This window comes from Aulonocara sp. 'chitande type north' Nkhata Bay, linkage group LG12 (assembly GCF_057382095.1).
Source record: "Aulonocara sp. 'chitande type north' Nkhata Bay isolate Kocher_YH1m ecotype deep benthic linkage group LG12, A_spYH_male_GT1.1, whole genome shotgun sequence".
Taxonomy (NCBI): Eukaryota; Metazoa; Chordata; class Actinopteri; order Cichliformes; family Cichlidae; genus Aulonocara; species Aulonocara sp. 'chitande type north' Nkhata Bay.
This window is the reverse complement of record NC_141355.1, coordinates 12,852,305-12,864,956: the sequence shown is the minus strand read 5'-3', so window position 1 is coordinate 12,864,956 and position 12,652 is coordinate 12,852,305. Positions and strand designations below refer to the sequence as shown.

At 42.5% G+C, this 12,652-nt stretch overlaps 1 protein-coding gene and 1 long non-coding RNA gene across 5 annotated transcripts in view; one reads left to right on the top strand and one right to left on the bottom strand.

The window, feature by feature from the left end:
• Positions 1-3,611: 3,611 nt before the first annotated feature.
• LOC147317015 (uncharacterized) lies at positions 3,612-5,400 on the bottom strand. Its single transcript, XR_015131661.1, has 4 exons — positions 5,245-5,400; positions 4,858-5,102; positions 4,202-4,291; positions 3,612-4,031 (listed from the first exon to the last, which is right to left on the bottom strand). It is a non-coding gene; the product is annotated as an uncharacterized LOC147317015 (long non-coding RNA).
• A 4,940-nt stretch (positions 5,401-10,340) lies between these two features.
• Positions 10,341-12,652, top strand: part of LOC147317013 (histone-lysine N-methyltransferase EHMT1-like) — a 53,798-nt gene continuing 51,486 nt past the window's right edge. The window contains exon 1 of one of the 4 annotated variants that reach the window (XM_086313577.1): positions 10,341-10,462. In XM_086313577.1, coding sequence (XP_086169703.1) covers positions 10,341-10,462 — 122 coding nt within the window. Of the gene's footprint in view, positions 10,463-11,284; positions 11,753-12,652 lie in introns of those variants that run through there. The other 3 variants (XM_086313580.1, XM_086313578.1, XM_086313579.1) reach the window with 3 other exon arrangements.

Here is a 12,652-nt window from a genome sequence, read left to right as displayed (position 1 = left end):
AACATAGTTCTGCAGAGCAACATATTTCATAATCTAGACTTTAAATTGATTCAGACAGTGGACAATGTAGGATCATGGCAGGGCTTTAAAGAGCCAACTGATGTGTTTATTTGTAATTAGATCATTGGCAGACATAGAAAACTGTCAGAAAAGAGAGCAGGATGAATCCCATCTGACAAGACATGTTATTACACGTAGTCCCAAAACACATGATAATATTATTATTATTATTGTTGTTGTTGTTGTTGTTGTTGTTGTTGTTGTTGTGAGCACACATCAGCAGAATTAACTGAAATTACCTGAAATTTATGACAGCAGAATCGATTTGTGACAGCAGAAGGAATAATAAATCATTAATTAAGTGCAAAATAAACAAATAAAAATCAAGATTAAATATTACAAAATGCTACAAAATAAAGGAAATGTTATATTAAAGGAAATGTGATATTAGTAATAATAACAAAGTAATAATAACAAAATACTTCAGTATATTTGTGTCTCAGTATGTTCACGTTAAAGTCTGACGTGAATTTCTCTATGGCTCAAACACTACATAAGCAGTGAGGGTGTAATTAATTTTTGCACATGCCATCTATAACTACAGGTTAAAGCTCTGTCATGCAAGAAGGGGTCATAATTGGGTGCTGGGTGAGGCTGGGTGCTTTGACAAACTGGAAACATCTGGATCATCATGACATGAAAATGACAAAGAGCCTGTTTAGACTGTTTAGAGACTGCTGCTGTAATATGAAAATGCTTGCTTGAGTGCACACAAGCACTGCTGTGCTAATAACAACACAATAAGGAATCCGGTCGTTAATTGATGACATGACGAATCCTACTTCCGGGTCTAAAGTAGTCTGCGTTTAATATGGCTTTTGTGTTGTTAACATGTTTAATGTTATGTATTTCTTCTATTTAAGCTCAAAAAGCTCCTAAAACAGTCAGTGATCACTGTTGACCTCCCTCGGCTTTTATTACCGCTAATCATTTATTTAAGTTCAGTTTTTAAAACCTTAGGATGTAACTACAGCCCAGCCCATGCAACAGTATATGAATGACTAACCTCATATTGTGGATGGATTATCTCAGTTGTTCTCCTGGCTGAAGTTTGGTCCTTTTACAGCATCCTGCCATGCGATTACATTTGTTCCTGACCACCGAGTACACTCACGTTAACTTTTATCGAGTGGAAAAAAAGTTAGCTTGCTTATATTATGCTACACAGCTGTGTCACTAGCGGTCACGTAGCACATCATTATATAGCAGCTAGCCAAACTTCAGTAACCCTACAAACGTCACTGCTGTTTAGCTTTCTGTCTTCATTTATGTTGGAAGTGATAACAGAGCTGTACGTTTTAATTTGTTTCCAAAACCCAGCAGTCAGGACATGCTATATTGTATTTAGATAGAAGCTAGCGAGCTAACTTCTTGCTTCTAACTTCTAACTCCGTTAAATATCATAAATTCCGTTTTCATGGATGGCTGGATGTTAAACTCAATTGTTACACCTGGTAGAGCATTTTACCATAATCATTTTAGCTAAAATGGATGTGGTATGCTAACAGTGAATGCCGTCGGTGTTTACTGATAGCAAACTGTGGTACGGAGATGACTGTTTATAATATTTCTAGTGATACTCGAAAGGTCTCATCAAGTCCCGATTTAATTCGATTTATGCTGTTATCAGTGTTTGCAACGATAGCATGGCTGTGGTGTTATATCAATGTATGCTCTCGGTGTTTGCTGATATCAAACTGTAGCATTAGGACCACTGTGAGTTAACCTTTGTAGTGATACGCACGCCTTTTATTTAGACCTGGTTTAATTCTGGGATAGTTGAATATTTGTATATAATCCCTGTAGACCGTTTTAGATTATATGTAATATACATTATGTAATTATCCTTATAATTACAAAATGTTTTATGTAAGATTTATGTTTTGTAATTTAAATCTGACATCACAAAAGTATTTTGGAATTTGAATAATGTATTTTGTAACTGCAGTACACATAATACTAATTTTAAACAATTTTGTCCAGGTTCCTTGCCACTGGGGACCCCTTCAGGACCATCGCGTTCAGTTTTCAAGTTGGTGTGTCCAGGGTGAGCCAGATCATCCCCCAGGTAGCGACGGCCATCTGGGACTGTCTAGTGGACGATTTCATGGCTGTGCCTTCAACTGCAGACTGGCAGTCCATTGCAGAGGGATTCCAGGAGCGCTGGAACTTTCCTCTCTGCTGTGGAGCTCTGGATGGGAAGCACGTCCAGACGAAGGCACCCCCCCCCCCAACTCAGGATCCATGTTCCACAACTACAAGGGAACTTTTTCCATTGTTCTCCTTGCGGTTGTGGATGCAAGGTATCGCTTCCGCGTTATTGATGTTGGGGGGTACGGGAGGACCAGCGACGGTGGTATTCTGGCCAACTCCACCTTTGGTGGCTCTTCGGGCTGGGACTCTCCATCTGCCTCCTGACCAGCCTCTACCCTGTGGAGAACACCGTGGAGCCCAGCCCCATGTCTTTGTGGCTGATGAAGCGTTCCCGCTGCGGCGTGAGCTCATGAGGCCTTTCCCTGGATGCCTCCTCCCTTTAGAGAAGAGGGTCTTTAACTATCGCCTTTCCAGGGCCAGGATGATAGTGGAGGGTGCCTTCGGTGTCCTCTCCTCACAGTGGAGGTTGTATCGGCGCGCCATGGAGCTCCGTCCTGAAATTGCGGAGAAGTGTGTGAAGGCAACTTGTGTTCTCCACAATTTTCTGCGCTGTGTGGACGAGAGAGGGGCACCTGCTGTGAGGGGTGTGGCACCTGCTGTGAGGGGTGTGGCACCTGCTGTGGTGGAGCCGTTGCAAGGCCTGGGTCGTATAGCAGCAAACAACTCCTCCAGAGAGGCTGTCCTGGTGAGGGAGAAGTTCATGGCCCACTTCTCGGCGGAGGGAGCTTTGTCTTGGCAACCAAATGAGCAGCCTGTTTGAAGTCCGAGTGACTTCCCCACAACGGCTCTTTTAAGAGCTACCCACAAACCTCTAAAGAGTGTTTCTGTCTTTTTAAATTTTTCTTAATAAATGGAGCTCTACTCCAAAATAAACTAACCTCTTTTTACTCTCTTAAGTAACTTGTCTTCACTATGTTCCTATATACAGTGTGATGCAAAAGTTTGGGCAACCTTATTAATAGTCATTATTTTCCTGCATGAATCGCTGTTACAGTAAAAAATGTCACTTGCATATATCATACAGGAGACACATACATTGATATATACTAAATATTTATTTCCTTTCTCTTTTTTGTGTTGCCAATTTATGCACCTGCTTGATTTAGTTTAAACAGTTATTGCACACTTTCTGTAAATCCAGTGAACTTCATTTCACTTCTCAAATATCACTGTGTCTGTCTCCTATATGATATATTTAACTGATAATTTTTATTGTGACAACCAATGATTTGTACAGGAAAATAATTACTTTTCACAAGGTTCACAACTTTTGCATCCCACTGTATTAGTATGTTTTGCCATTAGTATAATATGAAATAAATTCTACTTGTGTCAAGTCGTGTGCCAACATTTGCTGTATAGTAGAACAGAGACATTTGTCTTTATAAATGTTTATTGGAAAAAATGTATAAATTCACTAACAAAAACATTAAACATAAATATATAAAATTTAACTATTTACACAGAGAGAGGAATAAAAAGGACCCAGCTTGGAGTGGAAGAGCCTCAGGGAGAAGGAGAAAAATAAAACATTGTTTCTGCCCTGGAGAGCTGCTGCCTCATCAGAAAACTACTGATCATTAGTGTCCAATGTTTCCAAATTTAACACAGCTGTGCTGTTTTCAAAAGCTAATTTATAAATTTCAAATTTCACGGATTCTCGTGTCTGAGGCGGCATGCTCTCCAGAGCAGGAACAAGGCTCAGGAGGAAATGTTCTGTTAGAGACTGGCGTGACCTCTTTAGGGACTCCAGGATGGCCAGCTCCACTGCCGATGGACCATCCTCGACCGCCTTCGAGCTGTCCTCCTCTGTGGGCCTGTAAAACACAGCACAAAACAACACAAAGTAATGAGAAGGCTGCTACTAGATTTTCATTTTCAAAATTGAAAAAAACAGGATATAAACAGATTGGTTGTAGATATTTAGTAAAGGTGATCACAAGGGAATTCAAGCAAGTAAAAAGCTATCAGTGTTTGATGTACATACCTGTGCGTGCAGCAGCAGGAGCTGAGGGACCAGGGACTGGGGAGCCAGCAGAAGCAACAGGGGATGACTCTGCTGCATGATTACTTGACTCTATCAAGACAATATTAAATATTAACAGGTTGAAGACAATAGTCATAGAGAATATTATTATATACTTATTATTATATACAGTGGTTTCTCATTTATTGCAGCACATGAACAGTAGGCGCAGTTCTCACAAGTTGATTCTCAAAGTGCAAACCTTTGTCGATTTTAAAACGTAAAAGTATTATGCCGTGCTTTTTCTCCGTCTGCAGCGCCACTTTTGTGCGCCTTTTTCGCTCGCGGTGCAGGTGTCTATTTCCGAATGAGGGGGGTCATAATCATGAGTGTTTTTGTGCTGTTTTTTCTATTGGACGTGATGGTTATCAAAACCAAACATGATAAGTTTGGCAAGCGCAGGAGACACGACACGGAGGAGATTTGTCAATTGGGCTGCAGAATGCAATGCGCATTGTTGAAAGCTGTACGGTGCAATAAAAAAAAATCAGCGAAAAGGCGAGGCAGTGACGGATTAACAGCGGGACCACTGTATATTGTTTATTAATAAACAAAATATATTCCTATATGACAACACGCATAAATTAACTGCCTACATTAATTCATTGTAAACATACCTTCTGACTGACACTCCCCTGCTGCCTCTTCGGGCTGTCCCTGGTCCTCAGGGGAGAAGTTCTCCACGGTCCGCACCATATTACTGCTAGTCTCCCGCGGGGTGAGGAAGGGGTCCAGAAACTCCATGACCGCGAAGAACTTCCATCTCCTCCCCGATCCTGCTGCAGACCCACTCCTCCTTCTCTGTCCTCTTCTCCTTATTATACGTCCCTGAGGCTCTTCTACTTTCTCCTGCAGATGTCCTCTGAATAAACGCATTATCTTGTTAGCGGAAAGGTATTTTGTACATCAGTAGGAAAATAGCGGGACAGTAGGCGGGCTTGCTAGCTTTTGCGCGGCTACATCGGGTCAGTCTGAAAATTAAAAAGAAGAATGAATGAACTTACCATGTTGCCCGATCTCCTCACTTATGTGTCTCCAAGCTAGGTCCTTTTTATTCCTGTCTCGGTAGAAGTAGCAGCTAGCATCATATATCTCTGGATGATTAGTCACGGAACTGATGAGCTTTTCCTCCATACTGAATGAAGAATGAAGGGCTCCTGATTGGTTGTTGCGGCGCGATTTGACGCTGGAGTTCAGATTTTTCCAACTCCAGCGGTAGACGCGAAATGCGCTTATGCACAAAATGCAACACAAAAATTCATGGGCGTGGTTTTTTTTCGCGAGTCAAACGCGCCAGACGCGCTACACTGACGCGCGTTTCACGCGTTTTCGCGACGCAAATCTGCATCCGAATTTTCGCGGAAGCCACAATCGCGAGTCATCACGCCTTTCCATTGACTTTACATGTAAATCTGACGCTCTGGCCGCCTCTATCGCGTTCGGTGTGAACACACCGTAAGATAGCTGGGATAGGCTCGAGCTCCCCTGTGACACTGAAAAAGAAAGACAGCAGAGAATGGATGGGTGGCTGATCAAACGTAAACATTTAGATAGAAGCAAAGGCCCTGATGTGTTGTAGATGGCCTCAGCAAGTAGCACAGGCCCTGGTGTGGCGTAGATGGTCTCAGCCAGAACCACAGCCCCTTTAGTGGTGTAGATGGCCCCAGCCAGCAGCACAGGCCCTCTTGTGGTCTAGATGGCCTCAGCCAGCAGAACAGTCTCTGGTGTGGTGTAGATGGCCTCAGCCAGCAGAACAAACCATGGTGTGTTGTAGTTGGCCTCAGCCAGCAGCACAGGGCCTGGTGTGGTGTACATTGCCTCAGTCAGCAACACAGGCCCTCTTGTGGTCTAGATGACCTCAACCAGCAGAACAGGCCGTCTTGTGGTGTAGATGGCCTCAGCCAGCAGCACAGGTCCTGGTATGTTGTAGATGGCCTCATCCAGCATCACAGGCCCTTATGCGGTGTAGATGGCCTTGCTAGCGGCACAAACCCTGGTGTGTTGTAGATGGCCCTTAGGCACCAGCACAGGCCCTGGTGTTTTGTAGTTGGCCTCAGCCAGCAGCACAGGCCGTCTTGTGGTGTAGATGGCCTTAGCCAGCAGCACAGGCCCTCTGGTGGTGTCGATGGCCTCAGATAGGAGCAAAGGCCCTGATGTGTTGTAGATTGCTTCAGCCAGCAGCACAGGTCCTGCAGTGTTGTAGTTGGCCTCAGCCAGCAGCACAGGCCCTGCAGTGTTGTAGTTGGCCTCAGCCAGCAGCACAGGCCGTCTTGTGGTGTAGTTGGCCTCAGCCAGCAGCACAGGCCCTGCAGTGTTGTAGTTGGCCTCAGCCAGCAGCACAGGCCGTCTTGTGGTGTAGTTGGCCTCAGCCAGCAGCACAGGCCCTATTGTGGTGTACATGGCCTTAGCCAGCCGCACAGACCCTGGTGTGTTCTAGATGGCCTCAGCCAGAACCACAGGCCTTGTGGTGGTGTCGATGGCCTCAGATAAAAGCAAAGGCCCTGATGTGTTGTAGATTGTCTCAGCCAGCAGCACAGGCCCTGCAGCGTTGTAGTTGGCCTCAGCCAGCAGCACAGGCCGTCTTGTGGTGTAGATGGCCTCAGCCAACAGCACAGGCCCTGGTCTGTTGTAGATGGCCTCAACCAGCTACACAGACCCTGGTGGGGCTCAGTTGGTGTCTTCTAGCATCACAGGCCCTGGTGAGGTGTAAATAGCTTAGACCTACGGTACAAGCCCTGGTGTGGTGGAGATGGCCTCAGCCAGCAGAACAGGCCTTCTTGTGTTGTAGTTGGTCTCAGCCAGCAGCACAGGCCCTGGTCTGTTGTAGATGGCCTCAGCCAGCAGCACAGGCCCTGGTCTGTTGTAGATGGCCTTAGCCAGCAGCACAGACCCTGGTGAGGCTCAGTTGGTGTCTTCTAGCAGCATAGGCCCAGGTGAGGTGTAAATAGCTTAGACCTACGGCAGAAGCCCTGGTCTGTTGTAGTTGGCCTCAGCCAGCAGCACAGGCCGTCTTGTGGTGTAGTTGGCCTCAGCCAGCAGCACAGGCCCTATTGTGGTGTACATGGCCTTAGCCAGCCGCACAGACCCTGATGTGTTGTAGATTGTCTCAGCCAGCAGCACAGGCCCTGCAGCGTTGTAGTTGGCCTCAGCCAGCAGCACAGGCCCTGGTCTGTTCTAGATGGCCTCAGCCAGCAGCACAGGCCCTGGTCTGTTGTAGATGGCCTCAGCCAGCAGCACAGGCCCTGGTCTGTTGTAAGGCAAGGCAAGGCAAGGCAAATTTATTTGTATAGCACAATTCAACAACAAGGTGATTCAAAGTGCTTTACAGAGACATTAGAAACAAAAACAAATAAAAAGCATGATTTAAAATTGATTAAAACAAGCAAACAAACAAACTAACTAAACACACACATTTCACACCTGTTCGCGCGATCTGAACCCTTATCGTAAGGGGAGCTACCAGTCCTTCTGTGGACGAGCTACTTTCTATTTTAAATTCCCTGAATTTAAAATACTCTCTAGACCCAGTCTAGACCCAGTTGGGGAGCTACCCAGAGCTCTAAAGCCACTTAACAAACAAACAAACAAACAAACAAACAAACAAACAAACAAACAAACAAACAAACAAACAAACAAACAAACAAACAAACAAACAAACAAACAAACAAACAAACAAACAAACAAACAAACAAACAAAACAGTATATAAAATCAAAACAGATAAAATCAGAACAGTAGATAAAATCAGTAGTTAATGTAAGTTTTGAAATTTAAGCTTAACAAACAAACAAAACAGTATATAAAATCAAAACAGATAAAATCAGAAATAGATAAGATCAGTAGTTAGTGTAAGTTTTGAAATTTAAGCTTAAAAAAGCTTAAAAAAGCTTATATAGAGGCCCTCAGGCCTCTATAAAAGCTTAAAATTTTAAGCTTGTAGATGGCCTTAGCCAGCTACACAGACCCTGGTGAGGCTCAGTTGGTGTCTTCTAGCAGCATAGGCCCAGGTGAGGTGTAAATAGCTTAGACCTACGGCAGAAGCCCTGGTCTGTTGTAGTTGTCCTCAGCCAGCAGCACAGGCCCTGATGTGTTGTAGATGGCCTCAGCAAGCAGCACAGGCCCTGGTGTGGCGTAGATGGTCTCAGTCAGCACCACAGCCCCTTTAGTGGTGTAGATGGCCTCAGCCAGCAGAACAGGCCCTCTTGTGGTCTAGATGACCTCAACCAATTTTCACACTTATCAGTGGCTCATAGCTACCTAACTAGTCCACTTTAAGCATGTTTCCTAATCTGTCACACTTATCAGTAACTCATAGGTATCTTACTAGTCCGCTTTATTCATGTTTCCTTATTTGTCACATTTTTCATTGGCTCATACATATCTAACTAGTCCACTTTATACTTGTTTCCTAATCTGTCACACTTATCAGTAACTCATAGGTATCTTACTAGTCCACTTTATTCACGTTTTCTTATCTGTCACACTTATCAGTGGCTCATAGGTATCTAACTATTCCACTTTATGCATGCTTAATTATCTTTCACACTTATAAGTAACTCATAGGTATCTAACTAGTCCTGAATATTCTGAATAAATGTGTGAGATGGCCCTCAGGCCTCTACGTCCAGGCTTTGGTGACTACTTGGATTGTCTTATTTAGAGCAATGTGTGTCACTTTGGTTAGTTGCTCAACTGAGGCTGATTTTGTTCAGTCTTTTGCTAACTGAACTTTGACATTTAACATGCTAATTGAAGCGTGTAGAGTCTGAGATGTAGCTCTTTTTTTCTGTATTGTACAATCTGATTTAGGGGTGAATTTACTGTGATTTCCACCCCTAGAAAGATTGTCAACTGTGTTGCATGTTTTGAATAATCTTCTTCAGAGTAGACTTCTGGTGTAAGCTAATAGGGAATGAAAAGAACTATAAAAAGCTGCTGTGGTTTTAATTTTCCAAGAGAGGTGTTATGTATTTAGCAATACATTGTTTAGTCACACTATTATTATTATGTTCTAAACAGAAGAACATCAAGTGTGATGTATGTGCGCATTGATCCACCTGTGCTTTTCCATGACATGTTTAATAAAAGTAAGTAACTTTCCACTTAAAGGGTTGTTGTGCCTAAGTAGCTAAGTTATAATGCTCCAAAGACACCTGTAAGCTATTGCCATTTATGTAAACAGAGAACTCGTGTACATTAAAGGTGGCGAATTATACAAGGCATAAAAGCAGCCTGATATCAGATATAAGTGTTACAGGGTAGCACAAAAGAGGAAAGAAATGTAAATCATGCCTATGTGTCTTGACTCAGCATGTGATGACAATGTATCAGAAAAGCTGAGAATAATTACTCTAAAGCAGGGGTCTCAAACTTAAATGAACTCTGGGCCAATGCTGGCACTGTCATCTCATTGGAGGGCCACTTTATGTTCAAGTAGTACAGTAGTGCATTTTGTATTTAACAAAATAAAAATACAGACATTAGTTCAATGAGAGAATCAAACACTAACACAGCCAATCCCTCAACATGTTTGTAATCTCTGCTCATATTGCCTTCATAATAAACTAGGGTGGCCATAGTTTGACTTCCAAAAAAAGAGGACACTTGACCCAGTCAGGAAGAAATTTAATGATACTGTTTGTTTAAAGAAAATTTTAACATATTCAAACGATGCCTTCTCTCTGCGGTTAATGAATGGTGAAAAAAAAAAAAGTCATATAGGCCTTTACAAGTCAACTAGTGCAAAATAGGAGGACGGTTGGACATCTTATAATAAGCTTTTCTTTTCTTTTTTTTGCTTTTTAAAGAACTTAATTTAAGATTGCACTCAACAAGGAACAAATCCTTCCTAACAAAAAAGTAACTTCAGGTAGTGTTTAACTAAAACACAGAATCTTTATTTGAAATAAAGTATGGGATTGTTTTGTAATTATCCAGGAAAACACCGACTTATCAGGGGTAGTGGCAGTATTGCCAGTTTAAAGACTGGCTCGTCTTAGCTGAAATAAATACATACGTCTGGTTAGTGCTACTGAATGAGTTGAGGTCTTCGGCTAATGAAAGCAGAGACTCTACAACACTTGAAAAAGATTTCACCAAGGATGCAAGTTGCAAGCGCTCCCAATGCGTCACGTGAGCATGCGGGTGGGGCGGAAGTGAGGACCGTAGTCTTCCTGTTCCATCGGTCCCACCTTAGTTTGGACAGCTATGCGGATGAGTGTAGGTAGGATGAAACTCTGCTGGTGTAACTTTTTGTTTTGGCTTTTAGCGCTACAACCTCCGGTTGCCCGTTATCACTCGTGGCTTGCAATGCTTCTCTACGGAAGCGAGCTTTGCACGGCCTTTCTTGCATCTTTAACCCAGTTTGTGTTTCTAATGTATTAGCATACTTTCTGGTCACAGAGCTAACTGTTGACTTCTCTAAAGGCGCTAAAGAACATGTAATACTTGAAAAGCGTGAAGGGTGGTTTTTCAGACACTCCGAGTTGTTTTGTGGTATCTGGAGATTCCTCAAAGACTCCTGTAGCGATCACGACTAAAAAGAATTCGTCCACGAAAGGATTACAAATATTTGATTTCGTTTCCTAACTTAGGCTTTTGCTTCCGAATGAAAATAAAGATGGCAGCCCATCTGCCGCAAGAATAACATGGGAAATGGCATTTCAAAAACGTATTTTGCATGGATTGGATTGTTTGAAAAGGTCTTTTGGGAGTCTCCAAACAACCCCGATACGATAGAAAGTGCCTTTGAATAACATTCAGTAGTTTTCGAAAGTACCCGCTAAGTTTACTTTTAGGATAAACGGTGGTTAGCTCTGTTACCGCTGAGCTGCTATTGGAAACCAAAAAAAAGGGGCACAAACTGACAACAAATATTCGTATTCTTTCTTTACTGCTGCTTTCGAACTTCTGTGTATATAAAAGTTGTTAGAATTCAGTCCTAAGCGAAACACGCAAATAGGCGACGTGAAATATGTATACTGTGTGGTGTGTCACGTGACATGACAAAAATGAATGGCCAGACCCCTTCGGGTCAAAGTTCATTGACATGCAAACATGTGATAATTGTGTTTTTGCTGCAATCTCCATTACCCTCTATGTTGAAGGGTATTTGCACTGCTTTTAGTTCGTCTTAAGATCAGATGTCTCAAACTGCATAGCAGTGTAACCTCGAAAAGGAGCGCTAAAAACAACAGTACAATTTAATTCTCTTTAGCTTTATTTATGTAGTGAGTTTACAACAAGCTCAGAAGGCCTTTTGGTAAGGTCACTACATGCATAAGGAACCTTTCATGTAGTCTGTTGATGAATAAAGTCTAACCTGGGGTCCGTTCTTCGTACCTCGCTAAGTAAGTTAGCTGGATTTGATTGTTGACGATTTCGCGTGATCCTGGATCGTTCGGTTCCCCGAAGCTCATCCGGGACTTGCTGTCATAGCAACAGATCCGTAAGCGTAAACCTGCTCGGGAGCAGGCTTGCTTTGTGTAAACAAGATTAGATCGCGGCCACTCAGGTATGTCCGCTTCATTTATACGAAAGCAACAGCGATATTTTACCACTGTTTTACCATAAATAAATATTATCAAAGTAACTAAAGATAATGCAGTATTTGATTCTTTTATTAATTTCATAAAGATACATACAGGTCATTTCCTAAAAAAGGGGAAATGTACTATTAATCATTCTATTTCATGTATTTGATTATTTCAGATGTAATTCATATTTTAGAGTAGTAATAGTAAATTACTTCATGTAAGCAAGATGAGAGACCACGGCTATAAAAGCGAAGGTGGATTTGGGAAGTCTGTATACGCGAGCCACCCATTGCGGAAGGTGCAAGATTGATAAGGAGAGTTTTCAGAATTCAGCGTATATTGCGGGATAGACAGGATCCTTTAGCTCAGCGCGACAGTGTGCTTATAGAGAGATATCGATTTTCCTGTGAGGGTATTATTTACTTAACCAACTTGTTGACGAGGGGGTGCAGGACCACCACCTGTCTTTTTTTGCTCTGCCCTTTTCTTGGTTGCTGTTATAAACAAACAAACAAACAGATTATTTCAGGGTCTCTTTTCAAGAGACTAAAAGCAATATAAGTGATAAATATTACCATTCTGTAGAATATTCTTATATTTCACTTTTACTTGTTCCCATGTTCTAGTGGGTCCTGTTGTGGCTCTAATGTGAAAGAGGATATAATGTAATATAATATATTATAATATAATATAATATAATATAATATAATATAATATGGTGTAATATAATAAATTTACCCTACCGCCTACTGGTGTTGGCCAGAGGGGCCGATGGCGCGATATGGCAGCCTGGCTTCTGTCAGTCTGCCCCAGGGCAGCTGTGGCTACAACCGTAGCTGCCTCCACCAGTGTGTGAATGTGAGAGTGAATGAATAGTG